The following is a 19,875-nucleotide window of genomic DNA, read 5'->3' on the forward strand; positions in this document are numbered from 1 at the left end:
AACCCATATTTAAATGTAGACTTTTAAAAGGCTGTTTTATTTAGGTGAAGATACTATGAATGCAAGCCTTGCGATTTTTTTTTTTTTTAAATAACGAGATAATCATCAGTTTTTAAGATGGAAGAAGGAAACAGGCAATGCATCTGGATCCTTGATGCCCTGACTGGTCATCTGGCAGATGTGTATTGTGGAGGCTCACAGTGCGCCTGTTGCTGTTAATGGATGTGTTAATGAAATGTCCAAGTTTTATGTAAGCAGAAGTAATTTAAGTATGCAAAGCACAGCTGGTGATGTCTGCTGGTTCTTAATGATGTCCTTGGTTCTTCTAGGTGTGGTATGCTGCATCCTATGCTGAGTTCGTGAACCAGAAAATCCACGACATATCTGAAGAAGAGAGGAAAGGTGCTTGGACTTTGTGTGTGCATTTTTTACACATAGCATCTAATTTTCCCATCTCAGTATATCTCACAAGATAAGAGAGAAGGCTTCTCTGAGCCACACATCTCCATTTAATCATAGGGTCAAATTCCACTGACAGGTTTACATTTCTAGTGCTAGAAAATAGTATTTAATATAACAAAAACTTCCTGCTATCAAATTAGGACCTTAGTGTCAGAGGAAGCTTCCTACCTGGAATTAAATAAGCACTGACCTTGGTTTTGTTTTTGTTTTTAATGTAAATGTGATTGAGGTATATTCTACCTACAGAGAGATACACAAATAACGAAGTGTATACAGCTTGGTTAGTTTTCACAGGAACACACCTGTGCAGATCCCCAGGTGTGCTGTCCTGATTTCTAATATCACACACTAATTGCTTATTAATTAATTGTGTATAAACAAAATGATACAATAACATGCACATTTTTGTGTGTGTGTTTGGGCATCTTTTGCTTGCACGTAGTGTTTATTTTCTTTGTTTCTGGAGCTGGGAACTGAACCTAAGGCCTTGGGGTTGCTCAGCAAACATTCTACCATGGAGCCAAACTCCTAACCTCTAGCTCTAGGTGAACACAGTTTTGAGATGCATGTACATCATTTATGTAAATTTGTATATTATTGTTGTTGGTACTCTACTGATGACTGTATAGCCATTTGTCTACCTTGTTATAGATTTGTGTGATGTCAGTTGTGATGTGAAGTGCCCAGAATTAGCTAATATCTTATTGGTTAAAGGCATAGTCTTCCACAAGACTCACTTCAGACAGGAGTTCCAGGATTTTGGGGTTCTCCTGCCACTCATACATCTAGCCACAAAGTAGGGACTCCCCATATCCCTACAGGCTTTATAATTTATTAGAGTGACGCTTGGGACTCAGGAAAGTACTAAAAAGAGTGATTAGAGTTTTATAATAAAAGATGTACATCAGAACCAGCCAAATGCAGAGATAAACATCTTAGAATGATGTATGTGTCCTCAGGACGTTAGCTCTCCTGGGGCACTGAACTGTTGAACCCACACACAGAGGCTCAACTTTGTTGTCCAGAGCTTCTGTTGAAGATAAAAGATAAGAAGGAGTTGATGCTGGGCCATGGGTATGCACATATTCAGCTTTTGGAGACTCGGTTGGACATTTGTTAGATTGTATTGACCACCGACTTTTGTTGTGATAAGATATATCCTTAATTATGAAATTTGGATCTTAAAAAAAGAAGTTATCTAAGTAAAGATCTCCTTAGTTTTTTTTTTTTTTTTTTTTTTTTTTTTTAATGTATTGAGGGGGTGAGAGACAGTGGCTTGGTACTGTGGGTCTTTTGATGTCTTACATGAATGCTTTCAAAATAAGATTCTAAAAGCCACTTCTCTGCCAAATTTTAGCTTTTGATTTTATAACCAGAAATGAATGCAAACAGCAGCTATTGTCGGCAGTGAGATAAGAATGGTGGAAACAGGCAGGAGCTGTGTTTTCCTGGTGTCTGCTCATCATCAGCCATTCATTATGATTTCTCTTCCATGGCTACAGTTCTTCGAGAGCAAGAGAAGAATTGGCCGTGCTACGAGTGCAATCGGCGGTTCATCAGCTCAGAGCAGCTGCAGCAGCACCTCAATTCTCACGATGAGAAACTAGATGTGTTTACCAGGTGGGCACGGGAGACAAAGGACCACACACTTGGTTCTTAATGGTTTGAAATCATTTATGAATGTGTGAAAGTGAATGAGTGTATATGTATATGTGTGTGTGCATGCGTGTGTGCATGCATATGTACATACACACATACACACACAGATGCATGCACGTACAGGTAACCAGGTAGGCTGCTGAATACCTTGAAGGTGTGCCTTTTTTTATTTGCTATTTATTTTTTCAAGAATAACCCATATCTATATTGAGATATCCTTTTACCCTGGTTACTTGTCCTTTAACTAGAATGGAGAATTTTTAAAAACTACTTATTATCCTTATTTTATATCACTGGGTGGTTTGCCTGAATGCATGTCTGTGCACCATTTGTGTGCACTGTCTGTGTGCATCCGTGGAGCCCAGAAGAGGTGGCAGATCATCTGGAATTGGAGTTACAGACCATTATTAGCAGCCATGTAGGTGCTGGGGATTGAACCTGGGTCCTCTAGAAGAGCAGTCAATATTCTTAACCACGAAGGCATTGATTGATTGCTCCAGCCCCCTGAATCAAGAATCCTTAAGATAGCATGTGCATTTGAAGTAATATGCCACTCTGATTTTCACTTTCTGAGCATTATAATTTCTTCTATTCTTAATTCCACTATATTAAAAAGAGACAGGGAAGAGTCACGGAGGAGGGGGGAGGCAGTGGCTGGGTCAGATCGGGCTTACGGGAGATGCTACAAAGGTCAAACTCTAAGTGTGACACTTGGTCTTTAGGAAGTCCTGATCAGAGAAAGCTATGATGTTGGGTTTTCAAAAGACCATTCTAGATAAAAATGAGAATATTAGTTAGCTAATGCTGGGGTAAGAATAAAAACTGGGTCTCGATAGAAATTATTCAATCTGTCAAGTAGAGGCTGAGACTTCCTTAGGAAAGGGTAGTAGTAATGGAACAGACCTGCTTTTATAGGGTTTGGAAAGAGAGGTGTTGGCAGAAGACCACATTTAGAAAAATGGAAAACAATATATTCTAGGGGAGAACCATGTAATTGCCTGCAATACTGAGTGTCCACCTTGGGTCACAAAATAGGAAAGAGACCACAGCAAGCATGTGTGCTGTTTTCCAGCCCTGAAAAGACTAGTAGAGATAGGGCAGGGAGCTTATGACACAGGCTTGTGGCTTATTTACACACCTCAACACAGGGAGAATAAAGAAGCGGCAATACAGGTGGGGACCAAAAGCAAACAGTGATTATAATGATGGTCCTGGGAGAGCCTGCTATGGGAGAAGAAAGGGCAGGGATGGAAGTGGACATGGGAGGCTGAATCCAGGTACTAGATGGTGTGATCTGGAGAACGAAGAGATTCTTTCTGGTGGACGATACATGGATTAGGGATGATGGGGCTTTATACTAAGGGCTAGGATAGGACCGTGGGAGTGAATGTCTTGGGAGGGGACTATGCACCGAGGTTCAAGTCAAGTAACTTGAGTATCCCTAAAAGTATGTACATGCTTCATTGTAGCAATTTTACATTACATTATGACTTTTGGGTCACTTCCCTACAGTCTCTACCAGATCTCCGAGGGTAAGAATTGTCATATACATTGTGACGTCTTTAGTGCTTAGCATAGAGTATGACACACATGGGTAACATGTTCACTATCTACTATTAATAATGTGCAACTATCATGTTTTTAGGCATAATGATGACATTGTATCTTTATGTTCATGTAAGCATATTTAGAGCTGTTAAGATTCAGAGATGCTTATTGAAGTATTTTCAGATAAAGGATACTTAATGGGTAATTTGGGAGGAGGTAGTGGGGATACAGATAATGTAAGTTGGTCATAAGTAAGTCCTAAAGTTGAGTATCAATATATTGGCTCATTCTTTTCTCTCCATTTGCTTATATTCAGAATTTTCCATTAAAAAAGAATCTTTTAACAGTTCCTGAAGTCCAGGTGAGGTGTTGGGTACCTGTAGTCACAGGTCAGTTGGAGATAGAGGCAGAATGATCCCTTCAGCTCAGGAGTGTGGGACCAGCCTGGGCAATGCAGTAAGACATCTCAGAAAAAAGCAAATAGGAATAAAAAAGAAACCCTCCTGGAAAATATGTATTTGTTAAATAACTGTATGGAAGAGTGAAACATGATCTGATTAATATCGTATGCATGCCACACATGTATTAGCTCTTCATTGCTATGACAAAATAAATGAGAAAACAATCCGAGGGGGAGAGAATTCAGAGCAGCGCCGCTCACCTCACAGTGCCAGACAGCAGCAAATGACATCGGTGCTAGTGGCTTTCTCCTCAGAACATCGAGACCCCGTACGTGAGATGCTGCTGTCTGCAGTTAGAGCAGCTCTCTTCCACTTAGTAAGCTCTCTCTGGAAACAGTCATACACACAAAGGTGTGCTTTGCTAATGTCCTGGGTGCTTCCCAGTCTAGTCAGGTTGACAGTCAAGGCAAGCCATCACACAGGTCTTTCAAAATAAATGTATGATGTTTTTTCTGAGTCTACCTGCCCTGCTTCCTGCCTTAGACAGGGCCTCACACATGTTGGACAAGTGCTCTGCTGCTGACTGTGATGCAGCCAGTCAATCTCTCCCTCTCTCTCTCTCCCCCCCCTCTCTCTCTCCCTCTCCCTCTCTCTCTCCCTCCCGTCCCCCTACCCTTTCTTCTTACTCTCTATCTCCCTTTCCCCCTCTCCTCTCTTTCTCCCTTCCTCCATCTCATTGTTTTGAGATATGGTTTGATGTGGTCCAGGCTGGCCTTGAACTTGCTATATATGCGGCTGAGGATGAAATTACAATTGTATGCCACCTCACCTGGCATATGCAGCCCCGGGGGTGCTAGGCAAGTGCCCACTGACCTATAACCCAAGCCCAGGAGTCTCATCTGATGAGGTGTTTTGTGTATCTGTAATCAGTTAAGGGGGACTATTTTGATTGATGGCTACTTGGCCTGTTATGAAACAGTTGGTTTAGAAATTTGTTTTGACTGTCTAGAAAGCTGTGGAAAACAAGACTGTTACTTGAAGTTAGTCACAGTTCTGGAAAGGCAGGTGTAGGAGCTGATGCAAAGGAGAAAGAAGAGTGGACTGAGTCGTGGGAGGAGCCATGGGGCAAGCCGGTCAGTCCTGTTTGCATTTCTCACCTCCTTTCAGCCGCAAAGTGTTATCAGTGCTTTTCTTTTTATAGCTCTTATTTCCTCCCAATAATTTTGCGGACATCTCTGTGCTGTAAAGAAAAGCTGGGCAGTGTAGAAAGCAACGTTAGCATAGCAGTGCTGTCCATCAGAAAGAAGAACCAGGGAAGTGATAACGTGAGGAACTCTGTAAGAACTGAGGGGATAATGCATGGGGTGCTAGGTGATGACTATTTGTAACCCAATCTCTTGTCCCCAGAACAAGAGGCAGAGGAAGGGGTCGAGGCAAGAGGAGATTTGGTCCTGGCCGGCGGCCGGGGCGACCTCCAAAATTTATCCGATTGGAAATCACCAGTGAAAACGGGGAAAAGAGTGACGATGGAACACAGGTACAGGCTCCGAGGAGCTGCTGTCTGGACTCAGCTGTGCCAGTGTTTATGATCCTGCCTTTTTACAGTGTAGTCCTGTCTACTGACTCGGGACTGGAGCAGGACAGACAAAGAACACATTGTCAAGTGTTACTTACAGTTCAGATTTAACTTAACTGTGCTAAAACTGACTGGAGGTATTCTAGGAAGCCTTTGCTTAATTAACTTACACCATTAGAATGATTGATAACCCAGAAAAATTTTATCAGTTTCTTGTTCTGAGACCAGGGATGTTTTACAGTTTTGGCATTCTGTACACATTCACCTGTTTGTTAACTTTCTCAGAAGGAGAGTATTAAAAAGTCATAGCTAGGTTTGGTGTCATGTTCCATAGTCCTAGCCACTCAGAAAGCTGATCTAGGAGGACTGCATGACTCTAGGAGTTTGGGGCCAGCCTAGAAAATGTAGCAAGACCCTATCTCTTAAATAAATCAATATCACTGATTCTGAATTTGAGCCAATAGATGGCCCCTGTATCACTGATCTTTATGTAGATGTAGATAGGGTGGTAATTCCTGATGTTCTAAATGTTTGAATATGCTAAATTCAAAATTTAGGACTTGCTGCATTTCTCCACAAAGGAGCAGTTTGATGAGACCGAACCAGCTGCTCTGAATGGACTAGATCAGCCAGAACAACCGTCCATCCCAATTCCTCAGTTGCCACAGGAAACGCCATCTTCTCTGGAGCAGGAACCAGAAACTCACACCTTGCACCTGCAGCCACAGCAAGAAGAGAGCCTAGTGCCTACCCAGACCACTTTGACAGCAGATGACATGCGCAGGGCCAAACGCATCCGAGTAAGTGGGAAAGTGCACATACTCCCTGACTGGCCTCTACCTTTCTCCTCTCGGACTGCTCTCTTAGGACTTTGTGGCCCAGCCTGATTGATGATCATTCACTTGGAAATCTTATCACTTGGAAATCTCAAATCTGGCCTTTCATGTGCCCTTTATATCACCTTATTCTGGGAAAATGCTTCTTAGTGATTCTGTTCCTGCAAGCTGACGTGGCTGTCCTAAAGTCAATCAACTCAGGCCTGGGTTTGGGCAGCTCATGGACTAGAATACTCAAAGTATAATCCCCCATATTCCTGAATTCAGAGTTTCAAAAATAGGGACTTAGTTTTATTTAATTACAACAATTATTTCTATTTTACTTAATTTTTTCTTTCTTTTTCTTTTTTCTTTTTGGTGCCATAGATTGAACCAGAGGTTTTACATGGGCAAAGCAGGGACTCTTTTTCTAAGCTATACTTTCCAAACTAAAATATTTGTATTTTCAGCCATTCTAATCTGTGTCTAATCATAGCTCTCAAGGAATTTTGGGGCAACTAAGTTGATCATTTGTGGTTTCCAGGGGAAATTAGCAAGTGACCCTGAGAAGGGCTCTGTCTCAGTTAACGGGGCAGGTTCAGGGTACACACCTGGTACAGCTTAAAGCATAGTCGTGTGTTCAGAGTTGTGTGTTACTGCGTAGTCTGGGTCTCGACTGTAGACCGTGAGTCTGCAGAGGTTTGCAGACTTAAATTTCCAACATGTTTTCCACATGTTCCTTTTATTATTTTGTGGGCTGTGTTTGAACCTGAGTTAGGAACGCAGTGGTGCATATGGAAAGTGTTATGCTTTTGTGTGAAGTCTGTGTCTGTTTATGGCAGTCAGTATGTAAAAAGAGTTTTTGATACTTGACTTGCACATTTTCTTTCTTCTTTCTTTCTAACAGTGACTAGTCGAGGCAACCAAGGTGTGCCTCAGAGCATCTGCTCCTGGCTTGGGATCTTGCAGCAGACAAGAGAGTCTATTCCTTCTTTTGGTCTGTTTATAGGCCGGAAGGGACCTTGTAAATGCATTTCATTTAACAATACATGTACACATTTCAGTCACATGACAGACTGGAAGGACTCTGAAAACTGTTTAAATAGCCTTTATGAGGGTCCTGTAATCAAAATACAACTTTCAGATCACTCTATACAACTTGAAGAAGTTCATAAATATAAGCTGGAAGTCGTGTGAGCAGATGTTTTCTGATCATCTTATATGTTCCCTGTCTGCACTTGTCCTCTTGCCCAGCTGTTACTACGTGTGCCTTACCAAGTTCAGGGAGATGTTTGCTCCATTCCGTTTGAAAGGGAAAAGATAACAGGGCACATACCTGTAGTCAAGTGGCTGTGTGAGCACTTCGGCTCTTACAAGAGGCGGGGCACTGGTTCCAGCACAAGGATTCCTGTATCAAAGTAAAAGCCACATGTGGGTAGCCTTTGAGGTCAATCTTAGTTGATCTGTCTTATTTGTTTTCCTCTCACACATTCTAAAAAGGAGGGCTATATATTTTCTCATCTTTTTATCCAGATTGGTAATGACCAACTGAAGGGAAATCTTCCAATCCAATTGGTAATGTAACTATTTTTCTCTCCTCTAATGCTGCCTGCTCAGTTGGAGCTGCAGGTAGGTTTGTTTCCTGTGTTTCACATACGCAGAATGTTATTTCAGTGTTTGCTGACCTGCTGTTCTTTGCATACTGTATTTACTAAATCCAGATGGAAAACACAATTTGGATGCCCCTGTAAGTGCAAATTAATGAATGATAAGATTTTATTTGCATATAGATAAATTAGTAAATCGTGAGCTGTAGATTCCTCCTGTGCGAACAAAGGTGAGGAAAAAGTGATCTCCAAGGCCCCTGCTCGCTCTGAAGCAATCTCAGTGATGTGTGCTATAGTTCTGGACTCGGACTGCACAGTCAGCTGTGTCTGGGCAACCAACAGAGCTTGGGGTTCTAGGGCTCTAGTGTAAAGGAGCCAGTGTCAACAGAGAGCGATATGCAGTTCTCTTGTCAAATATACAAGCGCAGCCTGTGACAGCTCTCAGAACTGAGAACAAAAGGTTGGATATAGGGAAGTCAGGAAATCATTTGTAGATAGGAGGAGACTAGCTCTTGGGAAAGTCTCTTGTGGGAGGTAGATAACTCCATGGGAAGTCAACCATAGGATCAGAGGCACAGGCACAGATGTACTTGGTACTGTTATGGGACAGTGCAGCCAGCATTGTGACCCTGGTTTGGGTGTCAGGAGGAGAGTGGAGAGAGGTGTGTTGTTTGCCCGCTAAAAGTTTTTGAAAGCTGGGTTCATGATAGACTGAAGAATTATTTAGTTTTTGTTTTGTTTTTTAATACAACAAAAACCCAACAAACAAGATGATTCTTTTCTCTTTAGGCTCAGGATCAGGACAGGGTGACAATGAGTTTGTAGTGTGGGTCCCCTTGGCTAGTAATTTTAAACTTTAGAAACATTTTACAAAAGAAGAGTCTTCTCTCAGCATTCACTGTAGTCCATCAGAGTTTAGAAGGAGGCTAATACTTTGGCATCCCCAGAGCAGTTAATGTACCATGTAGTACGGTGACACTGAGTATGGGAGCTCAGGGATTAGAAGACCCACAATGCATCTGTGCCCAGCCTCCCTGTTTGTGATGGTTTCTTAAAGAAGTGACCCAGGTGTGGCTGTGTATGAGAGAAACCACCTTAGAGCGGAAGTAGCCTGCAAGTGGGTCAAGGGTGGGGGTAGCCCAGTATTCACTCCCATGTAACATGAGAGCCACCAGCTCAGATAGAGAGAAGCAGGCCAGCCCTTGAGCACTTAGTATCCAGGCTCCATGGAAATGACACAGATGATAAGAGTTGCAGTGGAACTAAGGAAGGGGAGCCAGGTGGCTGCTCTGTTAAGACCAAGTGTTTGAAGGTACTCATGCTAATCAGGACTGACAGGAGACCGAGGAGCACAGTGGAGCAACACACAGCTGAGCTGTGGATTTAGCACCAAGGAGAGATGGAGCCCCCTGTGTGATTGTGCAGCAGGTCTGTCCTTGGAAACTTGACTGAGGCTGGATCAAGGAAGTGCTTCTTACACGCAGACATGCTCTAAATCCCAAATCTTCACTGAACCTTAGAGGAGCATCTGTTCTTCTGGCATCTTCCCATAACATTCTGAAAGAAGGGGAAAATAGGGAGAGCCTTTTTGCCAAGTGTGTGTCAGAATAATGCGCCAAGCATCTTGAGGAAATGAGAGCAATTGTGGCTGATTTGGAAAAGATCTGTTCTTCAGGATCTCTGTGGATACTGTGGAAAAGAACCTGGGAATACTGTTAGAGTTTTATTTGAAATACAGTGTATTAGTTTTCAAGCCAATATGTGAGATTTTCTGAGACTAAGTAGTTTATTACGAGATCTAGATTCAAAAAGGAATAAAGTGTGAGCCCCTCCCATACTTTCTGTAGCCTCAGTCAGCTTAGGAAGACAACAGGATTGTTGTTTACCACTCAAAATAAATGACTAGGTAATATAGTAATACCTCTCCTAGGCTTGTTGGAGAAACCTGGAGAGAAAGTTTCCTGGTATGTGAATTGGACCATGTTCAGAACTTTCTGTAGGTCAAAAATAATATTTTGCTTTTCCCCATAATTACTTCACATTAAATCTAATTTTCAAGGTGCTTCTGATAAACAATTGAAAGTATGCTGACCTCTGCATTTTCTTCATTGCACAGATAATGCATGTCAATCCCTACTGACCTTTGGATGACTCCTTCCTGTAGCTGTCCCTGCCCACCCATTCACGGGTCTATTCTGAAGAGTTTCCCCACCACAGAGCCATCTAGACCCTTGCCTTTGTGCTTTGGAGAACTTGGGGATGAATCTTTCTTGTGGCACAACTACACATTGGTTCTGTGTTCTCCGTGTGAAAGAATCTGTGGGCCTTTGCTCTTGGTGGAGTGCCAGTTGTTTGTTCAGCAACTGTGACAGGTCCCACTGGGCATCTGTCTTCTTCGGTTTGGGTTCTCTGTGACACTTGCATGGATTTGCAAGGCAAATAACCAGCCACACAAGGGCAATCTGTCCTGAAAAGGAAAGAGCAAAATTGACCAGAGGTGTAGCAGTCAGCCTAGCTCTGTCTAGAACCACCATGGGAACTAGTCCTTCACGTGCTCTTAGAACTGAAATACACATTTCCATTTATGATGTGTTCGCATCATGCCCTGTCAACAAATACATTCACGTAAATCTTCATTCTCATTCTGCTCATTCTCTTACATTGAGATCGGCAATACATACTGAAAAAATCCGCTGACTTAATCCTTATGCCCAAAGCAACCCCATATGTATTTCTTCACCTGTCTCTGGGGAAGGTCTGATTGCCCATCAGTTCCTCTTACTTTACTGTGAAATGCTTTCATCGGTTCTTTCGTGGAGGGCATTGACTGACTGCCACCCTCTGCTCTCACCACACACGTGTCACTTACCCAGTGTCCACATCTCCAGTTTCTGTTCCGCTCTGGGTTTGCTTTCTTCCTTCCTTCCTTCCTTCCTTCCTCTTCTCCCTCCCTCCCTACCTTTCTAACTTCATCCCTCCCTTCCTCCCTCCCTCCCTTCCTTTCTTTTTTCTTATTTTTTGTTTTCTATTGAAGACAAGTGTAGTGGTGCCTGCCTTTAATCCCAGCGCTTGAGATACAGAGGCAGAGGCTGAGGCAGGGGCGGGGGCATCTCTCCCAGTTGTAGGACAGAGCTGTATAGTGAAATCCTATCTCAAAAAAAAAAAAAAAAAAAAAAAAAGAAAGGAAGGAAACATGTTTTGAAATTTACTTAAAGCCTTTCCAAAGGAAGTACGCACATATTTTACTTATAAAATAAACCCTGAAACTGATTCTTCACAGCAGATTTTTTGGACTTGCTTCAGCTTCAGCCATTTTCACTTCCCCGAGTGTCCTTGAGTTCAGCCTCTCTGAAGTGCAGGAGTCACTCTGGGTCTCCTCAGCACACGGCCCTGTTTGTGTCTTTCAGAATGCAGCTCTTCAGCATCTGTTTATCCGGAAGTCCTTCCGGCCTTTTAAGTGTCTGCAGTGTGGGAAGGCCTTCCGGGAAAAGGACAAACTGGACCAACACTTGCGCTTCCATGGGCGGGAGGGGAACTGCCCGTTGACCTGTGATCTGTGTAACAAGGGCTTCATCAGCAGCGCCTCCTTGGAGAGCCACATGAAGCTCCATTCGGACCAGAAGACTTACTCTTGCATTTTTTGCCCAGAATCCTTTGACCGCCTTGATTTGTTGAAAGATCATGTGGCCATTCATGTCAATGATGGCTACTTCACCTGCCCAACTTGTAAGAAACGGTTCCCAGATTTTATTCAGGTGAGTGTCTGTGACTGACATTCCTGTCTGCTTCCATCTTTTCATAGAAGAAACTTCAGTTTTTGGAAAACTGAGACAATCCAGATTCTGCCTTTTCATCTTTTTTTAAAAAATAACTTTGCAATAGTTTTCAAACTACTTTTCACATACATAGTATTATTTTCCTTAGCTGTCCAGATCAGTGTTACTTAAATGTCTCAAGTTATATTTCTAGTAATAAGCACTGCATCTGGGGCTGGCAAGATAGCCAAGTGGGTAAATGTGCTTGCTGCCAAACCGGACGATCTGAGTTCAGGCCCTGGAATCCACATGAGAACTACCCCCTGCGATTGTCCTCTGATCTCCACATGTGCACACGTGCACTAAAACTAAATATAAAATTCTTCTTGAAACACCACATCTGGTTATTATATAAAAGTCTTTGCCAAATATCCATTACTCATGAAACAGCATAGACTCTGCAGCACATCTTCCTTCGTTTCTGGATGGGAACATCTCCCACCAGTCTGCCTTCCCTCTTGCTTTAGTGAGGCTGTGTATTTGGAAGGGAATAGAGTTGGTCTACGATATGTTGTTGCCAAGCGCCGACTACCTTTCCTGTGGTACTGGGGCAAAGTGGGGATGGAAAAATCCCAGTCTCTCTGATTTCATTTTAACTGATAATTTTTTATTCAGTAAATCATTAAATCACAATATATCATATAAATAGTCTTTTTTGCTGGGTATGGTGGCTCATGCCTTTAATCCTAGTGCTTGGGAGGCAGAGGCAAGTAAATCTGCATAAATTCAAAACCACCCTGGTCTACAGAGTGAGTTCCAGAACAACCAAGGCTATGCAGAGAAACCCTGTCTCATAAAACCACACACACACACACACACACACACACACACACACACACACTTTAAAAACTGCAAAAGCAAAAGGAGGTTGGGATTTATTCTTAGCTCTTTGACAATGGAGGTATTGGGAAGTTTTTCTTTGTATACTTAGGAAAGTTGTTAAGGCATAATTAATGGCAAGGGAACTCCAGCGTTAGTGAATCCAAGTGCTTTAAGGACTAGCTTGGTGGATTTTCTACTTAGCTTCTGTCCTTAGCGTACTTGTTTTTTTTCTTTTTCACTTCAGTGCTGGCTATTGGATTCAGAGTATCCTAAATTTTTGTTCTGTTGAACTTTAGCTTTTCCCTAAGCGCTCCTTCGTTTATTATTTATAGCTAAGAGAGTTCAGAACCTGTCTTTCTCTATCCCTGCCCCCACCTAAGCACTGAAGTTGAGTCTAGGGTAAAGCTATGAAAATGTCTGAAGTAGAGAGAGTCTGTCCCCTTCAGGGATCACAGTCAGGGTTGTGCTCATGAGGTGCTGTTGCCAATGTCATCTGACCTCTATCTTTCATTCTTCAGAAGCTGACCCTTTTCTTCCAGAGCTGAGATTGAACCTAGAGCATGCATGGCTGCAGGCAGTCATGTTATGCTGAGCTACATCCCAGACCTGCTTTAATAGGAAGAGATGAGAGGATCAGCTACTAATGAAGCAATTACCTCTACATGTGTAGAAACAAAACTGAGGACAAATGACTTTTGTTTTCTTATAGGTAATTTTTAGCAAGATTCATTTAAACCCAAAGCCATCCTGCCTTTAGCCTTAAAAAAGAAGAAGGAAGTACAAAAGGTCAAGACAGTGTTCTTACTTCTGTGCTTTACGTCACTTGGGAGGTTCAGATTTATGGGGCTCTCTGGCCTGTTCTGTTTCTTTGTGACAAAGACAGTGTGTGTTACTGAAGGCAGTCTTGAGTCTGGATGACTGGTCAGGCTGCTGAAAGTCCTCAGTGGTGCGTTGGCTCCCTCTAGCGTCATAGCCAACTCTGCTCCTTTCTTTTGGCCTGAGCGTCCCCTGGTCTTTCCTGCCAGGTGAAGAAGCACGTGCGAAGCTTCCACTCTGAGAAGATCTACCAGTGTACAGAGTGTGACAAGGCCTTCTGTCGCCCTGACAAACTGAGACTGCACATGCTCCGCCATTCTGACCGCAAGGACTTCCTGTGTTCCACCTGCGGGAAGCAGTTTAAGGTAGGAAGTCGTCCTGCAGCCTGAGGGGACTGGCTTGCCCAGGATGGAGTCAGGCCCAGAACAGACACCTGCTTATTTCATGGCTTTGTGTACATGTCCTACATGATGGTCACCAGAACTAAACTGCTATTGAGGGAGTCCAAGAGACCAGTATATGTACTTACTGCTTAAACCAAGAGGTCTTTCTTGTTGTTGAACATTTAGTCAGATAAGAGCCTACAGGTAAATCATCTAAGCAGCAGGATCTTTTCTAGATGTCAGAGGGGACAGGTCTCAGAGTTAGATTACTTTAGAGAATGTAATGTTCCAAGAAACCTACAGATAAATTGGCATGGAATTCCAATCTTCAGGAAGCTGAGGAAGGAGCTTGAACTTGAGGCTGGCCTGAGCTATAGTACATGGCTAGCCAGTTGGTGATATGTAGTGAACCTAAATGTAAGCAAAGTGAGACCCAAGCCAGCAGCCTACCTGGAATTAAGAAGACACCAAGGGGAAGTCTGCAGGAAACTCAGCATTTGTTAGTGACAGTCACTGCTAAACACTGCTGTAGTCACTTGTGAGACAGACTGAAAGAGGGCCAGGGTGACAGTTCAGTGGCTAAAGGCACTTGCTACACAGACCAGAGAATCTGAGTTTCATACCTGGGTCCCATGGTGAATGGCGAGAACCTACTCGTAAAAGTTGCCCTTGGTACCATGTGTGCTTGTGGTACTTGAATGCCCTTGCCACACCAGTGACCAATAAAATTAAATAAAGAAGAAGAAGCTGAGATGGATTCTTGGGAGAGGACTAGTGAGAGGTATGCCCCTATGGAATGTGAAAGAGATCTGTGGTACATATATTATAGATTGATTATGGATTATATTTGTGATGGCTTACAGTATATTATCATGATTGAAATCTCTGAGTAATCCCACTATGTATGGTAACATCTACCTGAAATCTGAGTCCTCGGGAGGCTGACACAGGGGGACTGCCATGATTTTGAGACCAGCCTAGGCTATGTAGCAAACTAAGGGCCAGCATGGGTATAGAGTGAGACCTTGTCTCAAAGACTAACATGGGCTGGTAGGACGGGTGATGCAGTGGGTGGGACTGTTTGCCACTCTGCTTAGCCACCTGTGTTTGATCCTTGTAACATGTGTAGTGGAGAGAGAACTGAGTTATCCTCTGTCTGTACACACAAACCATGCTGTGTACATGTACATGCTCAGTGTGAACAGCATAACTTGGATGACGGTTTTTCTATCTCCTTTTCTTTTTTCTTCCTTCTTTCCATTGCCCCCCCACCTCTCTTCCCTCCCTCCTTTGCCCTCTCTCCCTCCCTTTCTCCTGCACAACCTACTTTTCTCCCATCTTTCTTTTTCTTTGTTTTCTCTCTCAGACAGTGTACATTCCGCATGGTGGTCTAACCAACACCTTTTTCCTCTACATTTTTCCTTTACATTTCATCTTTCCTTTCAGATTCTCTCCTTTTCCCCTCCTTTCTCCCATCCATCCTTTTCCCCCCTTTCCTTCTCCTCTCCTCTTTCCCCTTGCCCCTCCACACGTTCTATACTGGATATGGGATTTGAACTTAGGGTTTTGTGTATGTTAGTCATAGACTCTACCAACAACTACATCTCCAGCTCCATAAAATGTTCTAAAGGAATCCCTGTGCTGTGATGTTAGCATTTGCTAGTCCACCCTTCTATCCATTCAGCGCTTTGTTGTTTTTACTACTTTGAGAAAGGGTCTGGTGTAGCCTAAGGTGGCCTCAAGTGCGATGTGTTGCTCAGGCTGGCCTTGAGCTACTGCTCCTCCTGCCTCTGCTTCATTAGTATTGGTATTACAGACATGGGCTACTAGGCCTGACTTAATAATTTTTGACAACTTTTAAAAAAGATTTATTTATTTATTTATTTATTATATGGAAGTACACTGTAGCTGTCTTAGGACACACCAGAAGAGGGCATCAGATCTCATTACAGATGGTTGTGAGCCACCATGTGGTTGCTGGGAATTGAACTCAGGACCTCTGGAAGAGCAGTCAGTGCTCTTAACCATTGAGACATCTCTCCAGCCCTTTTTGACAATTTTTATGCCAGTTATTATTTTAATGTTTAAGAAGGTTAAAAACAAAAGAGTTGGGCCAGCCAGATAGCTCAGTGGATAAAGGCATGTGCTGCTAATACCAACAACCCGAGTTCAGTCCCTGGAGCCACATGCTAAGAACTGACTCTTGCAAGTTGTCTTCTGGCATCCATACATCCACCATGGCATGTGGGGTTTCCTCCTACAATTGAAACACCTTTCTGCTTCTGTTTTCGTCTTTAGTTTCATCAACCCTGTTAGATAGGGTTGGAGCTTCTTGGACCACCAGAGAAGAAGGGATGTCCTGCTTTGACTGAGAACTAGATTATGAGGGAAGATGTTTGAGAGTCAGAAAGGAGGATCTGGGGCATGAGCAGCCACTAGTGTTCCTGCTGGAGCACTGATCTGTGTGGTAGATGGGACCCCAAGTCCTCTGACTACAGTGTGATACAGTGTGATCCCGGGATGGAAGGCTGGTGGAAACCTTGGGGCAAGTCTGGAGTTGGCCAGTATTCTGGCAGTCAAGAAGAGAGCTGGTGGCTGAGTGGGAAGGAGGGAGAATGTGCTGGCATCTTCCCACCAGACCCAGCACAGCATGGCAGCCACTCTGGCCTTACCGTTCAGACTGCTGGCAGTTCTTCCTTTGTCCAACTCCATGTGGAGCAAAGGGTGGGGGGGGGTCCATGTAATCCTCCTTTTTCTTGGCCAAGATGGCATTACAGCCACCATGACTGCAGTGCCCTTTACAGACTCACCAGGGAACAAATCTGCTGTTGCGGCCCTTCTGAGAAAACCCTTTGCAGTTGTCTACGTAGGTGGATCCCACAGTTCTCATCACAGTATCTGAGTCAACACGAGAGCTGGTTCCTCCTTCCACTTGGCAGCTTTACTGTATGGAGTTTCTTCAGTGAGGGGTACTGTCTCTTCATTTGACCTGGATTGAAGTCAGCTTTCAGATTCCCGTGATTTTACCTGGCTGATACCACTCATCTGGGACATTTCTTGATCTTTGAGTGAAATGCTTGTTATGAATCCCCATAGGACCTGCTGCTCTTACATAGCTAGAGTGAGAGGCAGGGAAATGCTTTTCTTTACCTTGCAGCTTTTAATATTGTTTCTTTGTTCTGTACATTTAGTGTTTTGATTATTGTGTGTGGAGGGGAATTTTGTGGTCCTGTTTATTTGGTGTTCTTTATGCTTCTTGTACCTTGTTAGGCATCTCCTTTTTCAGATTGGAAACATTTTCTTCTGTGACTTCATTGAAAATACTTTCTGTGCCTTTGATCCAGGTTTCTTCTTCTTCTTCTTCTTCTTCTTCTTCTTCTTCTTCTTCTTCTTCTTCTTCTTCTTCTTCTTCTTCTTCTTCTTCTTCTTCTTCTTCTTCTTCTTCTTCTTCTTCTTCTTCTTCTTCTTCTTCTTCTTCTTCTTCTTCTTCTTCTTCTTCTTCTTCTTCTTCCTTCTTCCTTCTTCCTTCTCCTCCTCCTCCTCCTCCTCTTCCTCCTCCTCCTCCTCCTCCTCCTCCTCCTCCTCCTCCTCCTTCTTTTCTTCTTCTTCTTCACTTCTGTATTTTATTTCGACTATAAATCTATCCTCTTCAGTGGTAGAGTTCCTTTCAAATGTTCCTATTATTATTCTTAGATTTGGTCTTTTCATATCATTCCAGATTTGCTGTATTTTTTTGTACCAGGAGTTTTTTTAGCTTTAACACTTTACTTGACTATGGAATCTATTTCTTCTGTTGTGTCTTCAGGACCTGAGACTGTCTTCCATCTGTTGCATTCTGTTGCCAAGGCTTCCTCTGAGCTCCTGACTGAGTTCCTAAGTTTTTCATCCCAGATTTCCCTCAGTTTGGTTTTCTTTATTAATTCTATTTCCACTTTCAGGTCTTAAACTGTTTTATTTAATTCCTTCTACTGTCTGTCTATATTTTCATAGATCTCTTTAAGGGGTTTATTATTTCCTCTTTAATATTATTAATATTAAAGGCTGTTATTAATCTTTTTCTTGTGCTTCAGCCATGTTGCAGTTCTCAGGGTCTACAGTGGGCAGGGTTGCTGGGTTCTAGCAGAAACCCATTGTCCTGACTGTTACTGATTGTGCTTTTATGCTGGAAGCTAATAATTCTAGGTGCTGATATCTGATCTTAGTTTTGTTTGGAGGGTATTAGTTTCTTTTGCCCCCTCTGTTTCTTAGGGGTGGGTTATGGTGGCTGTGTGTTAACTGGTAGGGATTTCTTCTGGGATCCTGCTAGGTGTGGCCACTGAGGACTCCTAGTAAAATGTGTTTCTAGGAATTGGGAGCTGACACTTAGGAATGGAGATAGGCTGGAAAGTAGGGGCTGAGGGGGTTCAAAAGCAGGATGTTCTACCAGGATCTGCTTCATCCCCTGGGAATGAAGGTAAAAAGGGAGGAGAGGCTACACCAGGTAGTTGGCTGCAGAGATGTGGGTGAGACTGGGGGATTGGGTGTAGCGGAGAGAAGGGTGGGGATGATCTGAAGCTTACTTGCCTGCTTTGCCCTTCCAGTTGGTTCTCTGCAGGTTTAGCTAGTGGGTTCCCAGGGAATGCCTGTTAACATTAGGGGCTGAGTAAATTGGTGCGTGGGGGAAGGAAGTTTGGAGGCATCTTAGTTAGAATTTTATTGCTATAAAGAGACATTGTGACTGTGGCAACACTTATAAAGGAACACATTTAATTGGGGCTGGCTTACAGTTCAGAAGTTTAGTCCCTTGTCATCACAGGCACTGGAGATGTAGCTAAAAGTTCTACATCTGAATCTGCAGGCAGCTAGAAGGCAGCAAGAAGTGAATGAGCCACTAGGTCTATCTTGAGCTTCTGAGACCTCAGAGCTAGCCCGAAGTAACTTACTTCCTCCAACAAAGCCACACCTACTCCAGCAAGGCCACACTTTCTAATTGTGGCACTTCCTATGAACCTATGGTCATTTTCTTTCAAACAACTACAGAGGGAAGGCCTGTGTGATCCACCGGGCATGGTAGGCAGGAGCTGTAGCAGGTGATCTACTACAAAGCTGGGAATTAGACTTGGGGAACGGATTTGAAGGTGAGGAGAAAGAGGTAAAGATTTGCAGTTAGCCTACCTGGGTCTCTGGCTGGAGTGGCCAGTGGGTTTCCAAGGAGTTAGTGGGGTTTTTTTGTTTTTGTTTTTTTTAATTACTCTTTAATTAAAATTTTTTCTATCCTTGCCCCTGCTCCGTTTTAACAAAAATTCTCTAAATAGCGAAAAGACAAACTCCGGGAGCACATGCAAAGAATGCATAACCCTGAAAGGGAGGCCAAGAAAGCTGACCGCATCAGCCGTTCCAAGACCTTCAAACCACGGATCACATCCACAGACTACGACAGCTTCACCTTCAAGTGCCGCCTGTGTATGATGGGATTCCGGAGGCGAGGCATGCTGGTTAGTGCTGGACCAGACAGGAGAACTGTCTCCAGATCCGCCCCTTTGTCAGTGGCAGTGAGCCTTACCAAATTAGATTTGTGGATGGATCAGTCAGTGGCTAGGAGAGAAGAAAGCAAGCAGCCCCTAGTTTGGGTTTCTTTCCTTTCTGTCTCCTTTGTCCTTCTGAGCCACTTTTTGGACAACCTTTTGCATGTGAGTACACTGTCGCTATCTTCACACACAGCAGAAAAGGGCATTGGCTCTCACTACAGATGGTTGTGAACCACCATGTGGTTTTTTGGGAATTGAACTCAGGACCTCTGGAAGAGCAGTCAGTATTCTTAACCACTGAGCCTTCTCTCCAGCCCCTTGGCCAGCCTTTTGAAAGAAGGTTTCCATGTCCTTCCTTTCCTGATTATGATATTGGGAACCTGGGGCCTTACATGCATTTGGCATGTGCTCTGCCACTGAGCCACATCCCTAGACTTCTGTCACTTTTCTTTGTTTGTTTGTTT

General features: G+C 43.3%; 1 protein-coding gene across 1 annotated transcript in view; it reads left to right on the forward strand.

Moving 5' to 3' along the window:
* PRDM10 (PR/SET domain 10) overlaps positions 1-19,875 on the forward strand; it is a gene marked incomplete at its 3' end in the record, with an annotated part of 94,371 nt that overhangs the window by 52,547 nt on the left and 21,949 nt on the right. Inside the window, exons 8-14 of the mRNA XM_080929673.1 lie at positions 330-402; positions 1,965-2,082; positions 5,478-5,607; positions 6,204-6,446; positions 11,476-11,823; positions 13,731-13,886; positions 19,199-19,378. Coding sequence (XP_080785799.1) covers positions 330-402; positions 1,965-2,082; positions 5,478-5,607; positions 6,204-6,446; positions 11,476-11,823; positions 13,731-13,886; positions 19,199-19,378 — 1,248 coding nt within the window. The remainder of the gene's footprint in view (positions 1-329; positions 403-1,964; positions 2,083-5,477; positions 5,608-6,203; positions 6,447-11,475; positions 11,824-13,730; positions 13,887-19,198; positions 19,379-19,875) is intronic.

This window comes from Micromys minutus, assembly GCF_963924665.1.
Source record: "Micromys minutus genome assembly, chromosome: 16".
Classification (NCBI taxonomy): domain Eukaryota; kingdom Metazoa; phylum Chordata; class Mammalia; order Rodentia; family Muridae; genus Micromys; species Micromys minutus.